The sequence below is a fragment of the Plutella xylostella genome, chromosome 25 (assembly GCF_932276165.1).
Source record: "Plutella xylostella chromosome 25, ilPluXylo3.1, whole genome shotgun sequence".
NCBI classification, from domain to species: Eukaryota; Metazoa; Arthropoda; class Insecta; order Lepidoptera; family Plutellidae; genus Plutella; species Plutella xylostella.
Genome location: NC_064005.1, coordinates 4888140 through 4904875, shown reverse-complemented (window position 1 = coordinate 4904875; position 16736 = coordinate 4888140). Strand labels below are relative to the sequence as shown.

Below are 16736 nucleotides of genomic sequence, written 5' to 3'. Positions count from 1 at the left end.
TAGATAAGTTGCATGAAAAATGCTGATGATTGTATATTATTGTTAGATAGGTAAGTAATCATTATCCGTATTTAATAAGATTAACAAGAACAGTCAAGTATCAATCAAGGTAAAATTATAATTTATACTTACAAATTTAATTCAGCGTCAACTGCATAGAATATAAAGAATAAATCATCAGCCAATAATCATCCACTGCTGGACATAGGCCTCTCCCAAGGAGCACCACAACACTCGGTCCTCGGCCTTCCTCATCCAACCACTACCGGCTACCCGCCTAGGGTCGTCAGCCCAGCGGGCAGGAGGGGCTTGAACGTGTCATAGGTTTTAATTAGGTGGGTCACAAAAACAAAAGCGTAATGTATGGATGTAATCAGAAGACATTTATTTCCACATGATTTGCGTTTTTGTCCTATTAATCACTGTTTCGTTTAATAATATCACAGTCATTTAACGATAGGTTCTATATAATTTTGTACATTGTATAATTGTATGATTCCTTGTAATTCAATAATTTATTTATTAAGATTTTTTTACGGTTAAAATATTTAAACACGGTAAAAAAAAACTGTTTACTATTTTATAAGTATAACTATTGTCAGTGTCTTCATCGATCGGATATGAGTTAAATCAAATTGTTCTCATATACACATCTTACATGTGCATAACTTACGCTAAAGCATAACTTCACCTTACTCTGTTAGGTTGCGCTAGCGCGCTGTCTTTTTAGTTACAATGCAAGTAAGTACATAACTGTTAAACTTCACCAAGAACATAATATTATTTTAAAGTAAGTAAGTAGGTACTTACTTCATTTTTAAATTAAGATTTTACTTAATAGCCTTTGCTAACAGAGTTTGGAAAATTAGTTCAAACTTATTATACAAACAATACAAAATCGGACATCTCGCCCGCTCTTATCTTATCTTAAAAGTATAGTTAGGATGACTAGAATCCCTTCTTCGTATCCCTGTTCTAATTTAAAATTATAATAATCTAATACTTCACAACTTACAATGTCTTAAACGAAAGAAAAGAAAGTAAAAATTATGAACGAATGAATTAGTAACTTGTAACAAGTTACCTAAATAATATTTACTACTTAAGTACGCGGCACACTTATATATTTTGTAATAAGTTTACATTCCCAATTTGGGTTCATATTCCCTACTTTCTTTCCGTGGTAGTAATTTATGAGTTATTTATACACTAAAAATACTTTGTAACCTTTGAAAGGTGGCACTTGATAAGCTAAGGCCATGGGAAGCCATAAAGTGGCGTTTACACGATAACAGTAGTACCTACATTATGGTACGGTCCTAACCCGCTCCTATGGAAACATTGCGTGATCCGATTCCACCGTTTTTGTCACAAAAAGTCTCTCGGTCCCTACGTGTACGGTCTTATCGTGTAGACTCCGCTCAAAAGCGAATATTTCTAGTCATGTGAGTGTCCGTGGGACGCCCCCGTGTCGTGCGAGTGGCCGTGGTCGCCGTCGTCGCCGCCATGGCTGTGCGAGTGCGGAGCTGAAACAAGTTAAACACATGTTAAAAGATGTAAAATCTCTAATATTCGGCAGCAAAAGAGTTGAAACGGTTATTATATGACTGGCATCTGCTGGCCCGGTTCGTAATGTATATGATGTAGGGAAGCAGTTATTTGACTGTTAGGTAGGGTAACGTAACGTACCTTGGGACGCTTGTACCTCGGGACATTGATTGTATTTTAAAAACCGGCTAAATAAACACATTAAAATTCTACCATAGGTATAGTATTTTACTCGCTTGGCAAAACTAGTGAGTCTCGTGATCATACCAGCATCGAGTGTGTGGTGAAGACAATATGAAGTTTTTTGGAGTCAAAAGTAGCTTTTGTATAGTTTTTTGTGTTGCTTTATCTCATTGAGGCATGCTCAAAATAAAGACATGGATGTCACGTATAACTTTTCAGTTATTTAATTTTATGACATGGCAATTATCTGAAAGATTCCTATTAATTAAAAATAACGATATTTAAATTTTGGTTAAATATTGCTTTTTTGTACCATGGGACACGATTAAATTTGTACCTTGGGACACTGTTTCCTATGGCTTTGTACTATGGAAAATGCAAACATCTAAATAACGCCTTATATCTCTGTTCTTATTAGTGCCAGAGTGAAACTAGACAGAAGAGAGATGCAGTAAATCAATAAGAACAGAGATATAAGGCGTTATTTAGAAGTTTGCATTTTCCATAGTACAAAGCTATAGGAAACAGTGTCCCAAGGTACAAACGTGTAACGTACCTTGGGTCAAAACAAGCATTTTTACTTTTATCTTAATTTAATAAAATCTGGCCACACTAAAGCTTTAGCAAAAATACTAGTGATAATAGATTATATATCCTACCGAATAAAGAAAATTTCACATTAATATCTTAGCTGTACGCTACGATAGCTTCATTCAAAGTTGGGGTAGTCGAAAATGTCCCTAGGTACGTTACGTTACCCTACAGTAGTATTTAAGCAACGACATATATAACGTTAAGTATAAGAAAAATCTTACTTATCAACTGCAGTCCAAACATAAGGCAGAACCCGAGTAGGGCAGCGAAGTACTGCAAGATGCCCGTGGTGTCGCTCTTCCAGATCTCGAAAAAGATGACGTACAGGAGGGTCCCCGACGCAATGCCTTGCAGCACCACGGAGTACACCCCGGCAGCCGTCGCACCTTGCCCACCCACCAGCAGGATGCCTATACCGATGCCCATAGGAGACACCACGGCGAAGGTAGTGATGTAGATCACAGCCAGCCAGGTTTTAGTGCGGGTGGCGATCAACTCCACGCCGATGCAGAAAGCAATGACCAGCTTGTGAGCTGAAACGGCTCCCAGCATGTACCTAAAAATAAATAAATAAATGATGAGATGGCTCTTTTAGATACCACTAGCGCCACCTTGTGACACGTACTCAGTATTTCTAAGTAGTCTTGCTGGTGATATTAATTTAAAACACTCGTAGTGACACCTAGTGGCAATAAAACTAAACTAATATAAGTTTAAGTGCGCTTACATCTAAATGTGACTATTCTACTGAACAATAGATGGCAGTACATTTTTTCATTTGCTACTACTACTACTACTACCCACAAGATGGCGCTACTAACATTTTTAATTTTTAGAAGCAACAGAAATAGGTACAATACAGCCTAGTAAAAAAAACTTACCAAACATTTCTGGCATCAGATTCAAGTCCAACAGCCAGTCCTTCGAAGAGTTCATGGATTGAAAGGGCCAGGACTATGAGAAGGCCTCGCAAGGCGGTCGTTACATCGTCGCCGTTTGATGCGGTCAGGGCGACGTGGCTGTGGCCATGGTGCTGGTGCTTGTGATCGTTAGTTTCCACGTCCTAGAAATAAAGAAAAGAGTATATAAGTATGTATTCTTTAGCGCTAACTGAAGATGTCTTTATCATCCATGTATGTTTTAACCCCCCTGCCACTGGTTTGTCGTTCTTCATCGGCTGTTGCAGGCCAATTGCTACATTTTGCTCTGATAACCAAATATGCCACCAACCTTCTCCTTCTTCAAAGTGTCCGGATCAATGAGATCAGCAGTCGAGTTAGTGACACTCTTGTCGCCACTGCCGGTCCGGCTGCGCCTGATGCTCATGTTCCTCACGAGCGGCGCCGCCTTCCCCGCGCTGCGCTCGCGCCGGTGGATGTAGAGGTGCACCAGCTCCTCCACCAGGTACATGATGAAGAAGCCGCAGCACGTCAGCAGCGGGCAGAGAGAGAAGTCGAAGTGACGCAGCCTGCCTTGCGCTGGAAAAGGGAAAAAGGAGATTAGGTTTATGGCTTTTGGACACATAATTGGGTAGAGTGCAGCAGTCCACTGCTTGGTGTAGGTCTCCTCCAATGACCAAGCATGGTAAGAAGGTAGGTTGGTATTTCCAAGGAAATGCTTTGAATAATATTATGCATATTTCCTCCCGGCAACCTGGATTCCATCTATCCCATTGGAAATTTGGCATACTTATGACATGAATGACATGATGCCAGTTTAATAGGGTAAGAAGTATAATATGTGCAAAACGGTGCAACTTTTAGGGACATTATGAAATCACCTTTAACTGTGATTCCGCTATCTATACCCAAGTATATTCATGAAACAGACAGGTATATCTAAGTCGGTATCTCGTTAATCAATAATCATATGTGATTGTGACATCGACACCAGAGTAAGGTAAGCCAATACAGTACACATTGCAACATTGTATAGGTGCTATGTAGGTATGTTGGTACATGAGTACTTAAGAAGTTGCCCAACCTATGGTGTTATTTAGTATTGGTTTGGTCCTAACATTATTATTAATTTTAGCCACACCACGTGCAATTTGTTAATTTTGTTATATTCACAAGTTACAAGGACTCAACGAATAAAAAAGATTAAAAGTTCCTAACCTACCTACTTAGGTAATTGAATATTTACAGGTCGGTAAGTACATGGGTATGAATAAATTAATAGCTAGGTACCTAAAACTAAGGCATTGTTTAAACCACCGACGTTTTTGTAATTATGATCTTATTACAGTTAAAGGTGGTTAAAGAACCGTCGCGTCGTAGTCCATCTTAATGATTTTCTTTCGTGAGATAAGTTCAGAACTTTAAAGAAGTTTTTTTGATACCCATTGTTCTAGGTTAAGTACTATTGTGTGAGGTTGTTGTGGTCATATTTGATGTCTATCCACCTGTTAATAATTATTCTTTATCTGTCTGGTATTCAGGAATGGAAACATTATATACTAAAGTACTTTGAGCAAATTATACTTAAATGTACCTACTTAGGACCTACCCTTGAACCTAGGTATCGTGAAGTGTGAGTTGTATGTACTTTATGAATTTTATAAAACACAAGAACATGTTGAATGAGGCTTTCCGTTACAGCACTTTAGTTAAACCACACTTTAAACAAGTGATTGCAGCCTATTTCATAGCCCCAAATCGGAGGAGTGTGGCCACGAACGAGGCGCGTTGCATACTTTCATACCACGTACTACTTAAAATTTTGGTACTACGCTACGTAGGCATCTATGTGTATAAGGGTATAACTTCCGGCGTCAGTTCAAAGGTATTTGTAGGACGGAAATGTATAGTTCAAACGGTTGATTGATTGTACTCAAGGCGATCGTCACTGTACTACATTGTTTGTTATTAATAGGGTCATTCTACCAAACATCGATTTTTATGTTCGCGTGAAATAACTCTTAAAATATAATACCTAGACGTTAATAATGTACTATCACAATCAAGCCGGGATCGTGTTCTATGTGTTCTCCATAAAATATAATGAAAATTTTCATTATTTATTGAAAAAACCATATCGACACTATGTGATTTGTCACGTCGTGTCGATTGTTCGCGAGCGTGGTAGCACGGTTTGAGCAGCTATAAAAAAATATTGTGTAGAGATAGGATTATATTTCACATAATAAAATAAATTACAATACTTTTACTTATTCATAGTTAAATATTATATTTTTCCAACAATTAATTAAAAAAATACAGACCATTCTACAACCGTTATAAAAAAATAGTCACAAATGTCGACGTTCATAAATCACGATTTTATGAAGGTAAATATTTTACTCTGTGAACATATTTTTTTATTAATGGCAACTCTAAACCACACCTGTCATTGCCAAGTCTAAAATTTTCGTGGGGAATTAATAGTTTTTTTGTAATTCAAAATTCAATATACGTTCTACACCTGTGTCAAAGTTGACCTGTCACAAATGAGGAGGCTATAAAAAATAAATGGATCATTCAATTACAATTTTTGTTACTTGACTTAGTGAGTATGAGAGTACTTAGCACATTTTTAAAACATGCACAAGTTTAACATCATATTGAAGCTGATATGGCGTATTTTGTCGATGTTCTCACTAATGTCGATGTCACGCGTGATGAAAAATTGTTCGACAATTGTGATTTTGTTCGACACGAGGTGACAGATGCTTCTAGGACTTTGGTCAAATATCTATTAACTGTGTATTTTTTTTTCTATTGCTTATTGCATTCACTAATATAATTGTTTACCGAGATAAATATGTCAAAAAAGTTAACAGATGTATCAAACATGCGATGCAGGCGTTATTATATGTCTTGTCGACACTTGTGATTTTATTTGATCGACACAAGTGACTGTAGCTTGTAGTGTGTTGTGAAATTTCTGTTAATTATACTATATAATGTACCGATCTTTTTACCTAGGTTTAGGGTTTTTACCAAAATAGGGGTAAAGACGAAGTTAAAGTACAAGAAATAGACGGTTTAAGTAATAAATATTATAAAAACCGGCCAAGTACGAGTCGGGCTCGCGCACAAAGGGTTCCGTAGCAGCAAAATTACAGTTAAATCAACCTATCTCAAAAACTATAAGAGATACTTTGATCAAACCAAAAATCGTTGAAAGAGTTAATTAGCATGCATCACCTCTATTTTTTTTTGAATTTTATTCCCCGTAGTTATAAAAATAGAGGGGGGGGGACATACTTTTTACGACTTTGAGAGCTGATATCTCAAAAACCGTTCACTTTAAGAAAAATGTTTTTTAGAAAACTTTATATCATTTTAAAAGACCTTTCCATTGATACCCCACACGGGTATGTACATCGAAAAAAAAAATTTCATCCCTCAGTTACATGTATGGGGGGCCCCACCCCCAATTCTTTTTTTTACTATTTAGTGTCATATTTTTGTAGCGGTTCATACAACACATATTCCCATCAAATTTCATCACTGTAGTACTTATAGTTTCCGAGTAAATCGGCTGTGACAGACGGACAGACGGACAGACGGACATGACGAAACTATAAGGGTTCCGTTTTTGCCATTTTGGCTACGGAACCCTAAAAAATGAGTAAATTAATGCTAGAATAAGAAATTTGACAAAAACAATACAGTAATTATGGAAAATACTTTAAAAAAATAAAGTTTTAAAAAAAAAGGAGGCACCAGGATTAATGCAGATTATTTTAGACCATTAAAGGTTTACGATTATCAAATCAAACTTATTACAAAATGTGTTAAGGAAAAGACAAGGATGAAAAAAGCGATTCTGAGATTATTGATCTAAATAAAAATAAAATATTTGGAATAATAGTCCCAAATAATGTATTATTTTCATTTAATATGATTCCGATGACCTTGATTCATATTTATTTTGTGGTCACCTAATAAAACCTAAATTTCCACCATCAAAAAATTTCGACATTTGTGAAGACACTTTTGTCGAAATTTTTAATATATTTTTTAAACTTTTTTCAATATATAATTTCAATAGACAAAAACATATTATGGTTTATATGTAATGAGAATAATATTATAGAATAAAGTTGAGAACCTTAAATGATTATTTTATGATAAAAAACATGGATTGTATCACCCATGTCGACTTCATAGTCACTCGTGTCTATTTAATAAAACAAAAAGTTCATATTTTTTCCTAAAATAATTCTACTATATCTCTGATTTTTTTATTTAATGTTCCCATCATTATGTAAAAGTTAAAAATCTACTTCAATATGCGTAAAAGTTGATTTTGTTTTTATTTATTTTTTTAATCCGTACGGTAGAATTACCCAATAAGTTGATCAAATATTTATACTTACTTACTCCCAGTAGTAGTAGTGAGTAGTTTTTAATATGGCTCTATTCATTATTATATCGATTGTGAATTATGATTTAAGGATGTGGTCTACCGATGACATTATTTAAAATTACTTATATCCGAGGTGCTTGTAGGTATGTCAGTATTGGTAGGTAACCTATAAGTAATAGTATGTACTTACTTAAATAAATATGTTCCTTATTACTATAATAAATGTCTATCATTTACTAGCTACCTGCTTTCCAGTTTATCGTGAAATTGTGCCCAATGTCCATTCTACTTGGTAAGTAATATTTTTTTTACATTCGTTAAACAAAAACTATCTTTTATAAATTTTAGCTAATTTATTTAAGGTAAAACGAATTAAACACCTGTCGAATTTTAAAGTTCCGAATCAAATTAAAATAGTAATTTATACAGCAGCCGGGCTCTACAATACCAATGGTAGGTTTTTTCAAATCAAATCAAATCAAATCAAATCATTTATTTGTTTGTTAAACATAGGTATAGTTACATGAAGGATATTAGGTATAATATTACTTGGTTTACTCAAAGTTAACTCTGAAATTTTACAACTAAACGATAACTTAGCTAGTAGAGGTGTAATAATAACGGATTAACCTTTTGTAGCCATATAGGTACTCATGTATTTGAAGAATTGAACATGGAAAGGAATTCAACGCTTTGCACGTGACTGGACTTCTACCACGTTAAGTTTCTATATGGATCATTCAGTCCATATTCAGTAGAGATGCCACGAATATTCGGCAACTATTCGGTATTCGGCCTATTCGGCCAGTTTTTTCAGTATTCGGTATTCGGCCGAATAGTGCGTACTATTCGGGCCGAATACCGAATAGTAAATCATGTAAAACGACTTGTTATTTTAATCAAAATTGTGTATTTATTTCCAAATCACAACATTTTAGTACTTAAAATTAATCAGTAGTAAGTTGTGCTGGATAAAAACGAGCATTTCAGCATTTGGTAGCCCACGATTGCGCTTTTCATTGTAACCATCCTCAGAAAATAACCTCTCACTATAAACGCTACTTCCAGGTGAAGAAAGATAAGTTATTGCAAATTTCAAAAGGTTCGGGTATTGTTTTTTGTTTGCTGACCACCACTTGTAAGGATCAGACATCCGAGGCGAACTATTATCAAATAAAAATTCAACTCGTTTGCCATAGCATTTTGCCTCCTAATAATTAGCATTTCTCATATAATCTGTAGCGACTTCTTCAAAGCAGTTCCAGGAACAAAAAAAACAGGTTGTAGCGCCGAATATTCGGCGGCCGAATATTCGGCGCTTCGGCCGGTAGCGTCGCCGAATATTCGGTATTCGGTATTCGGCCAATTCACTATTCGTGGCAACACTAATATTCAGTCGTCTATTTTACCATAACGGACATCAAATTCACCTAACTACGATTATTTACCAATTTATCATTTATACTTAATCACTAATCATCTTTAATAAACTTAATAGGAAAATAACATGTCCTTAGCAAGATACAATGCAACTTATTGCTAGTAAAATTCTTATACGTAACTACTTAGCTTATTTTGAGTCCCAATCTATTATTATCTATTGATGATACAGCTACATGAACCGAGTGGGCATTTTAAATAATCGATTAATGATTCATATTGCATCGTCTACCGATGACCGATGTTCGTTTTGGCGAACTGGCACAATGGCACGCTGGTGTTGGCCAAATTATTCGATCGATTATACTTAAATCGAATCGCGTGATGAATAAAATAACACATTGTTTTGTGTTCATACTTAAATTAAATATGCAAAATTATGCCAAATCTTGAATGTTATAAGATGTTCTTTGTTAGATTTTAACTAGTAAGTATTAAGTCCAGTTTCAGCTCATGTGTATGAGTATGCTATGCTTATGCTACACACACATGCTCCATCCAGATCTATGACTGACTGATGGTCGTTGAGTTCATGCTTATGTACATTTGCAGCCAACGAGAGCTAGACTTAAGTATCATAACTACCAAGAGTATCTAGTACCAACCTTCCATTATCTAGGTATATTTATAGAGTTGCGGAAAGGGTTCCCAGCCAGCACGGTGCGGGCAAACCTCAAAGTGGCTATAATCGTTATAATTAGAGGCAGGTGTATACTCTACCTTGACAAACAACGAACAAACGAGTGCTGTCATGAAATCTGTGCACTTAAAGCATCGAGACTGAGTCTTGGTTAGCGAAGGAGCGTTCGGAAAGTTCGGTGTTGGTAAGTTAGAGAGACCTCCTGTCGTCACGTGTTGCAGCCTTGGCGTGGGTTTCACTGCAGCAGGCGAGGAGGTTTCTCCGCCGGCAGATTAGAAACTCCGGCGCGACCTCACGTGGCTACGGTGTGGACATTTCTTAGTGTCTACCCGAAATTAAAAGCTTTGTCTCGGCTCAATTAAATTAATTTGACTGTGAAATTGAAGGTTGGCACGAATAATGTGACGTGATGATTTAAAGAATTGAGTAAATAGCTACCTAAAAAAACTAAATTGGTAGGTTCTGCAGCAGTAATGTCCCGTTTGCCTACCCTGTACTTCGGGTTCTACGGGAGTACCTATATAGTTCTTTTATCAGTTATTCGATGCGTTTCCGGATGTCCGGAGAAACTAAACGTTTCCTATATTTGTCCCCTATAGGGGCCACTAGGCTTTAGGCGAGAGTGTATTGTTTATTTATCTACAGGATAAAGGTTGATACAGATACAAAAAGTCTATGCTGTGCAGCGTGTATGCCGAAGTCGTGATTGGAACAGGCGACCTTGAAAACCAGTTGAACCACTTCATTTTTGCCACTACACGCCTACTCAGCGCAGTCACACGACTGGCCGCCCGCCAACTAAGTAACAGACCTCAGGAAGCCATACTGTATCAGGAAATAGCCAATACATTTACGGTTTACGAAAAGAAAGTGCTGCTCTTGGAGTTTTAGCTGAGTTAGTTGCGTCAGAGCCGTGCTCGTATCAGACCCTAAACAACAATTAGTTATACCTAGTAGTTACTCTTCTTCATACCTGCCGTCCCAATCTGCCCATTGTCATTTATTACTTATGTATCTATTGATTATTACAACGTTCAATTCAGTAAATAAGTAATAACTTTACATAATGCGACGTAAGAACATATTATATCTAATGTTCCATCTTGCATGATAGTATACGTAGGTACTTATTATGGGTAGGTAGCAAGGTAGATATGGGTAATTATTTAACTAGCACCGTTGTAGTATTCTATAGGTTTTTACCTACTCTATGGTACAACTTAGATTTAGTGGTAAAGTGATAAACAATGGTCAGTTAGTTAGGTCATTACTTATTTTGCGTCGTACGGGCCATTATGTGGCAACTATACGTTTTGTTTGATCATTCATTACCAGGAGCTAGGTACTTAATGGTAATTGAGACAAAAACTATGGTCAATCATGCGTGAGCGTGCATGTCTGATGTTTCCTTGATTTTTGTGTGTATTGTATTCGAGCCAACTCAGCTCTTCTAGCATCTAGCAAGTAACAAAAACTTAATTGCGTGAGTTTTAAATAAAAAAGGATCTAATTAAATTTAGTTTTTCTTTTTATACGTACGTACAAGGTTTTTCAGACGTTGTCTATGATGACAATAACGTGGCCGTGGAGGAGAGTGCTACAGCAACTCACCTTGAGGCTTCGATATGAACGAAAAAAACAAATAGGTAACTACCTACCTACATTGATTAAGTATTTCATTGTTTTTATACTTAGGTACTTATACTTACTGAAAAGAAAGTAGGTAGGTCCGGTTAATTGGGTTAAAGTCATCGTAGCTTTGAATGCTTATTTAACTAAAGGTTACCTACATTACTTAATAGCCCTGCCTTATAGCTGAACATAGCTGAAAGCTAAGTGCCTTACTTATATTTTTAATGTTATCATCATCATCATACCTTCTAACGTTACCTAGGTACTTAATACTTAACCCATATATGCCCAGAACTAGGTTTTTAATCAAGTAGTTTTACTTTGGGGTATGTTTAAGATTCAGATTCTAAGTGCAAATATGCAAAAAACTTAAGTGGGTCGTTAGCGACCCACTGGGCATATATGGGTTAAGGTAATATTTTTTATATTCATCATGTTGAAGTAAATAATTTTATGTCGGCTGCGGTTGTGGTAAGAATAACAAAATAATTATGTTATGTGATGTGTGTTTGACTTCTTTGATCACCGCAGTTGCATTTACCCTCTTCGTATAAATAGTTTGTCTATTACTCACTTGTTTTATCAAACAAACAAAAACTGCGTACTAATACGTGTGACACGAGGAAGCATATACCTATAGTAAACACATACTTATCTACTATAAAACATCCGAAAGTAAAACGGAAAAATGAATTTATAAAACAATTCGCAACATTATGGCAATAACAAGCAAACAATTTGACAGGAAGCTTCAGCAATCCGTAGTATCTATAACAGAAAATTTTCAGGGCTTAAAAAAATCCAATAAAATCAGGAAAACAATAAAATACTGAAGTAGGAAATTTCCTAAAACGATAAATATATTTTTTTAAGTTGTCTAGTTTAATACGGTATATTTAAGCACAATCGTTTTTTTTGCGCCGGATATGTGTCTTTAGAGCATTCATTGGTGAAAATAATTAATTTAACGACAGTAAGTAAGTAAGTACCTAAACGGTAAAAGCATAAAAACTGACCTTGTTGGCTACAGCTTTCGCGCAGAAGCCGGTAACTGCGTTTTACGTCTTCCAACAAGAGCCAGGGGAATTCAGCAGACAATGATGGTGGTTCAATTCATAATGAATGTTCGCCACACAGATTACAAATTCTATCGTCGTATGCACCAACGATATTTTAATACAAGCTAGATGGAGTGTCAGTGCAAAAGAAACGTCTCGACAAATAATACCCCTCACCACTGAACTCTAATTTTGAATGAGTTCGGTTAGAGGAATGGCGACTTTAATCATTGGTACAACGGTTGAACAATGGTTTGACAGTAAAAAAATGCGGACAGTTTTTTTTCCTTTTTTTTTGTATGTGACACTCCATATTGTTCATATATTGTAAATCTAAGGCATGCACCGGGCGGTTCGTTGTTTCCCTTCATTGAATTGCTGATGTCGGGACGTCCGGCCCTTGGTGACGTATAATGACGCTAATAAAAGTACATATAAGTACTTTCGACAGCTTATGCTACTATTACTATTCTATCACTGTTTTTTAGTGTTTAAGTAAAGTATTATTATGTGTGACTGTGTGTTTGTGTGCACGTCTACAAAACTTACCTAATTTGCCCCTGAAATCGAATTATCAGATTGCCTGTAGATACTTGTATTGTACGTGTCTACATAAACAATGTTCGATAAACAAATATGGCAAAAGGTCATTTCATCTATTATCATAATCTGTAGATATTTTCCTAAATAATTTCAAGCGGTGTAGATATACTTACCAATATGTTAGACGTGCAGCTAAAAGATACATGATGATATCAATTTAAACATAATTTTACGATAAGACAGCTGAACTGAGGTTTAGATTGACAGGGTTCTCATTGATAGGAAGATTTAATAACTCCAAAGGTACACAATATTATAATTATCTATTTTATTTTATCCTCTTTATGAGTATGTAAACCGGTTTAGTTAAAGTATAAGCCAATTTTCAGATTAATAATTTTAACAAATTATTAAAATGACTCTGTCCTTGATCTTTCTCATTTTGCGAGCCCAGTATTGTACTACCTACTATGTAAGTTAACCTCCCAACCTGTCTGTCTACCGGTCACGGTTGTCGGTCAAGCGGGCCGGACGGTGTCCCACGCTACATGCTGCTGTTCTGACTGCTCGTGAACTCTACTTGAAAACGGTTGAAATAAGTACTTAGGTAATTCTCTGGAGACAATGTTAGTATGGTTTATGGAATTATCTAATAGATAGAAGACACGGTGCCGCGATCACAACGTGCGCGCAAGTTAGATAATTTATTATGCTCACTGCCGATGCCGGAGCTAATGACATAGCGACAATTCAATGGACCCTATACATATTTATTAGGGCATTAACTGTCGCGCAGTCAAGTAATATGACAAGTTATATCATAAATTATTATTGTTTTACTGTATAACATCGGTCGGTAACAGAAATTAACTAAATTTTAGTTCCGGAGTAAGATTACTCACTCCATCTAGCTGGACCGCATCCAAATCTAGATATTTTTAGACGCATCTTTAGGTCAATCATAATATTGTGTAAACTGTAATTTGGCTAAGACGAATCCGGTTTCCAGTCTTGAATCCTACGTTTCTTTTGGTTCTTTTGGCTGATTGCCTGATACAAGAAAATGGGAAATCTCAGTGGTTTTCCATAGTCATTATGCACCTTATCCATCTAATTTTAATATCTAACTAAGTATAGATTGCTCAAGAAGAGCTGGCGGCACAGGTCAAAGGTAATTGCACTGGTAACAGTTATGGCTGCACAACTTACGAAACTATTAGATAATGTCCTCCACTAGATGTCCTAATAGCTTGATGCTATTCACGAGATTCGGAGACTACCGATGCGCATGTGCAACGGATGTAATGCTTAATGTAAGTATAGTCAAACCTTCTTAACCCTTTATAAGGCAAAAAAGTTAAAATATTTCATTGTATTTCCACCTTAACTCCATCGCATTATCAATATCCTAACTATCCTAATCCTAACTTAATATTATAAATGCGAAAGTAACTGTGTCTGTCTGTCTGTCTGTCTGTCTGTCTGTCTGTCTGTCTGTTACTCTTTCACGCCAAAACTACTGAACGGATTTGAATAAAATTTGGTATACATACGGTCTAGACCCTGGGAAAGAACATAGGCTACTTTTTATCCCGGAATTCCCACGGGAAAACTTTTTAAGGCGAAGCGAAGCGCGCGGGAACAGCTAGTTATCAATATTTCAGCCACTGCCTGTAAAAGGGTTAAGCGAGCTTCTGCGTTCCTAGGGTTGATTCTTGATTGGACCACCCCCTGACTATTTCAGATATTTCATGCAGTTCTCTCTCTCGAGTATTGTTAATTTGTATGTGCACTTGCCTTGATTATGCTGTACGCACATGCTCCACTACTCGCATGCTCCAATGAGAGCACAATGCCCCGGGCGGCGAACCAAGGCAAGCGGGTTTCGTGGGTACCTAGGTAGTACTACTTAGTACTTAGAATTAGAACCTATAAATAATTCGTACTCTCATGCTTTACATAAGTACATTTTATTATATTTGAACTTACCACCTACTTCAACTACAAACATTGACAATGTTTGCAGTGTGTTAAATAATGGCCCTGTCGTAAACTACATATAATTATGACAACAATCATTTTAATTCGACGCCCAATACAATAATTATAAATTATTTTTTTAGGTTTGAAAATATGAATTTTGAACTATTTTCTAATACTTACTTACCTATAATTACTACCATAAACCATGACTTACTTGCTTCATTAATAACGGTGAAATTATAGTGATAATGATAATACTGATAATATAATATCTAGGTAACCTACGTAGAAAGATTCTTCACTATGTTTGGTCTAAGTATAAAGGAGGAGGGTAAGTACCTAATGTTTTTAGACTATTGAATGCACCTTATCAAGCATCAAGGAAACTATGCAATTAATTGTCAATAAGTAATAATTATAATTATGCTGGAATCTCATAATATCTATCATAATCATTAACACGTTTTCGCATCACGTTTATAAATCTGATGAGTTAAGCCAGTAACGAACATAAGTAAATACTTTAGGAACTTAGTTTACTAATTCAAAGTTAACTTTAGTACCTAACTACTTATCTGCTAATTTTGTATGATTAAATTAAACAAACTGTAGTTAGGTAGATATAGTTATAGGTACGTACTTAAGTAAGTAATTAAGTATTAATAAGTTCTTAAAGTACTTAATACTTAATAAAATAAACATTTTGAATGTTTAAACTGCGTGACCGTCTTGTAACCGTTCATAATTTAAAACAATAACGCTAACGAATGTACCTACCTACCAGCGATTAACGAAATCAATTCAATGCATCATTTACACTCATAAAAATAAGTTCTTACAAAGACATTCATTGTGCGAATGACCGACTATGTCCAGCAACACTGTAAGACAAACAAATCACAACAAAACACATTGACTGAAACTGGAACTCATTGACAGAGTTCATTCAAGGCTGTTGTAAATTCTCTTTGAGACTCACCTTGCAAGGTCTCGATGTTCTCCTGGATCTCGGGCATGAGGTGCAGGAAGGTGGTGGAAAGCAGCACGCCTCCGCCGAAGGACAGCAGCGAGCGGACGGCGCGGTTGCTGGACTTGAGGTTCCCCGCCGCGTCCGCCGTGACCCAGCGCAGCCGCCGCGCCAGCAGCGTGGGCACCAGCCCGCACACCATCGACGCCGAGAACAGCACCGCCATGGCCACGCCCTTGGCCAGCACCACGCCGTCTGCCGCCTCGTCTAAACGAACCACTTGTTCCACCGACATGTTGAAGCAGTGTGCAGGGCGGCGCACCGGCAGTTGTTTTTATACGGTCTGATAATCTGATAGGATGCGCGTGCGCCGGCTCGGAGCGGCGCGGCCGGACTGTGCCACTCCACTCCCGCGCACCGGCGAAGCCTTACGCTCCGTTCGTGGTATTCTTGTGCAATATTTACGTAGGATTCTAACAAGAGTATCGTCTCGCCGTTTTTATTATTCTATCACTAGATAGGGGCAGACGTAAGAATGTATAATATTTATTCAAGGATGGTCGGAGCCGCATGTGTTGGGTAACATTGCTGTGACATGTTGAGCAACTCCTGACGCAGGCATGCCTTGAATGGGTGCTCGCTGATCGGTCAGTGACATCGGATGATAACGTTATTGGCACTTTAAACATGATGTCCAGCAGCAGATGTTTGTTAACTGATGATAAGGTGGTAGGATTAAAAAGTATCCTTAAGACTCACATAACAGACACCCTTGTTCCCCTAAGCAGAAAAAATACGATAAGTATGCAAGAAAGGAGCCCCCTTAAATACG

At 36.8% G+C, this 16736-nt stretch overlaps 1 protein-coding gene across 1 annotated transcript; it reads right to left on the bottom strand.

Moving 5' to 3' along the window:
• Positions 1-362: 362 nt before the first annotated feature.
• On the bottom strand, positions 363-16317 carry LOC119690995 (zinc transporter ZIP1). Its single transcript, XM_038107178.2, has 5 exons — positions 15917-16317; positions 3556-3803; positions 3207-3388; positions 2547-2881; positions 363-1526 (listed from the first exon to the last, which is right to left on the bottom strand). The coding sequence occupies exons 1-5, from the start codon at positions 16197-16199 to the stop codon at positions 1438-1440; spliced, it is 1137 nt and encodes a 378-aa protein (XP_037963106.2). The 5' UTR covers positions 16200-16317; the 3' UTR covers positions 363-1437.
• Between the last annotated feature and the right edge of the window lie 419 nt (positions 16318-16736).

Excerpts from the sequence above, each read along its gene's own strand:
- LOC119690995 (XM_038107178.2), bottom strand. The coding sequence starts at position 16,199 with ATGTCGGTGGAACAAGTGGTTCGTTTAGACGAGGCGGCAGACGGCGTG. Across the intron at positions 3,389-3,555 it reads ACACTTTGAAGAAGGAGAAG|GACGTGGAAACTAACGATCA; the intron begins GTTGGTGGCATA and ends CTTTATTTCTAG. Across the intron at positions 2,882-3,206 it reads TCTGATGCCAGAAATGTTTG|GTACATGCTGGGAGCCGTTT; the intron begins GTAAGTTTTTTT and ends ATTTATTTTTAG.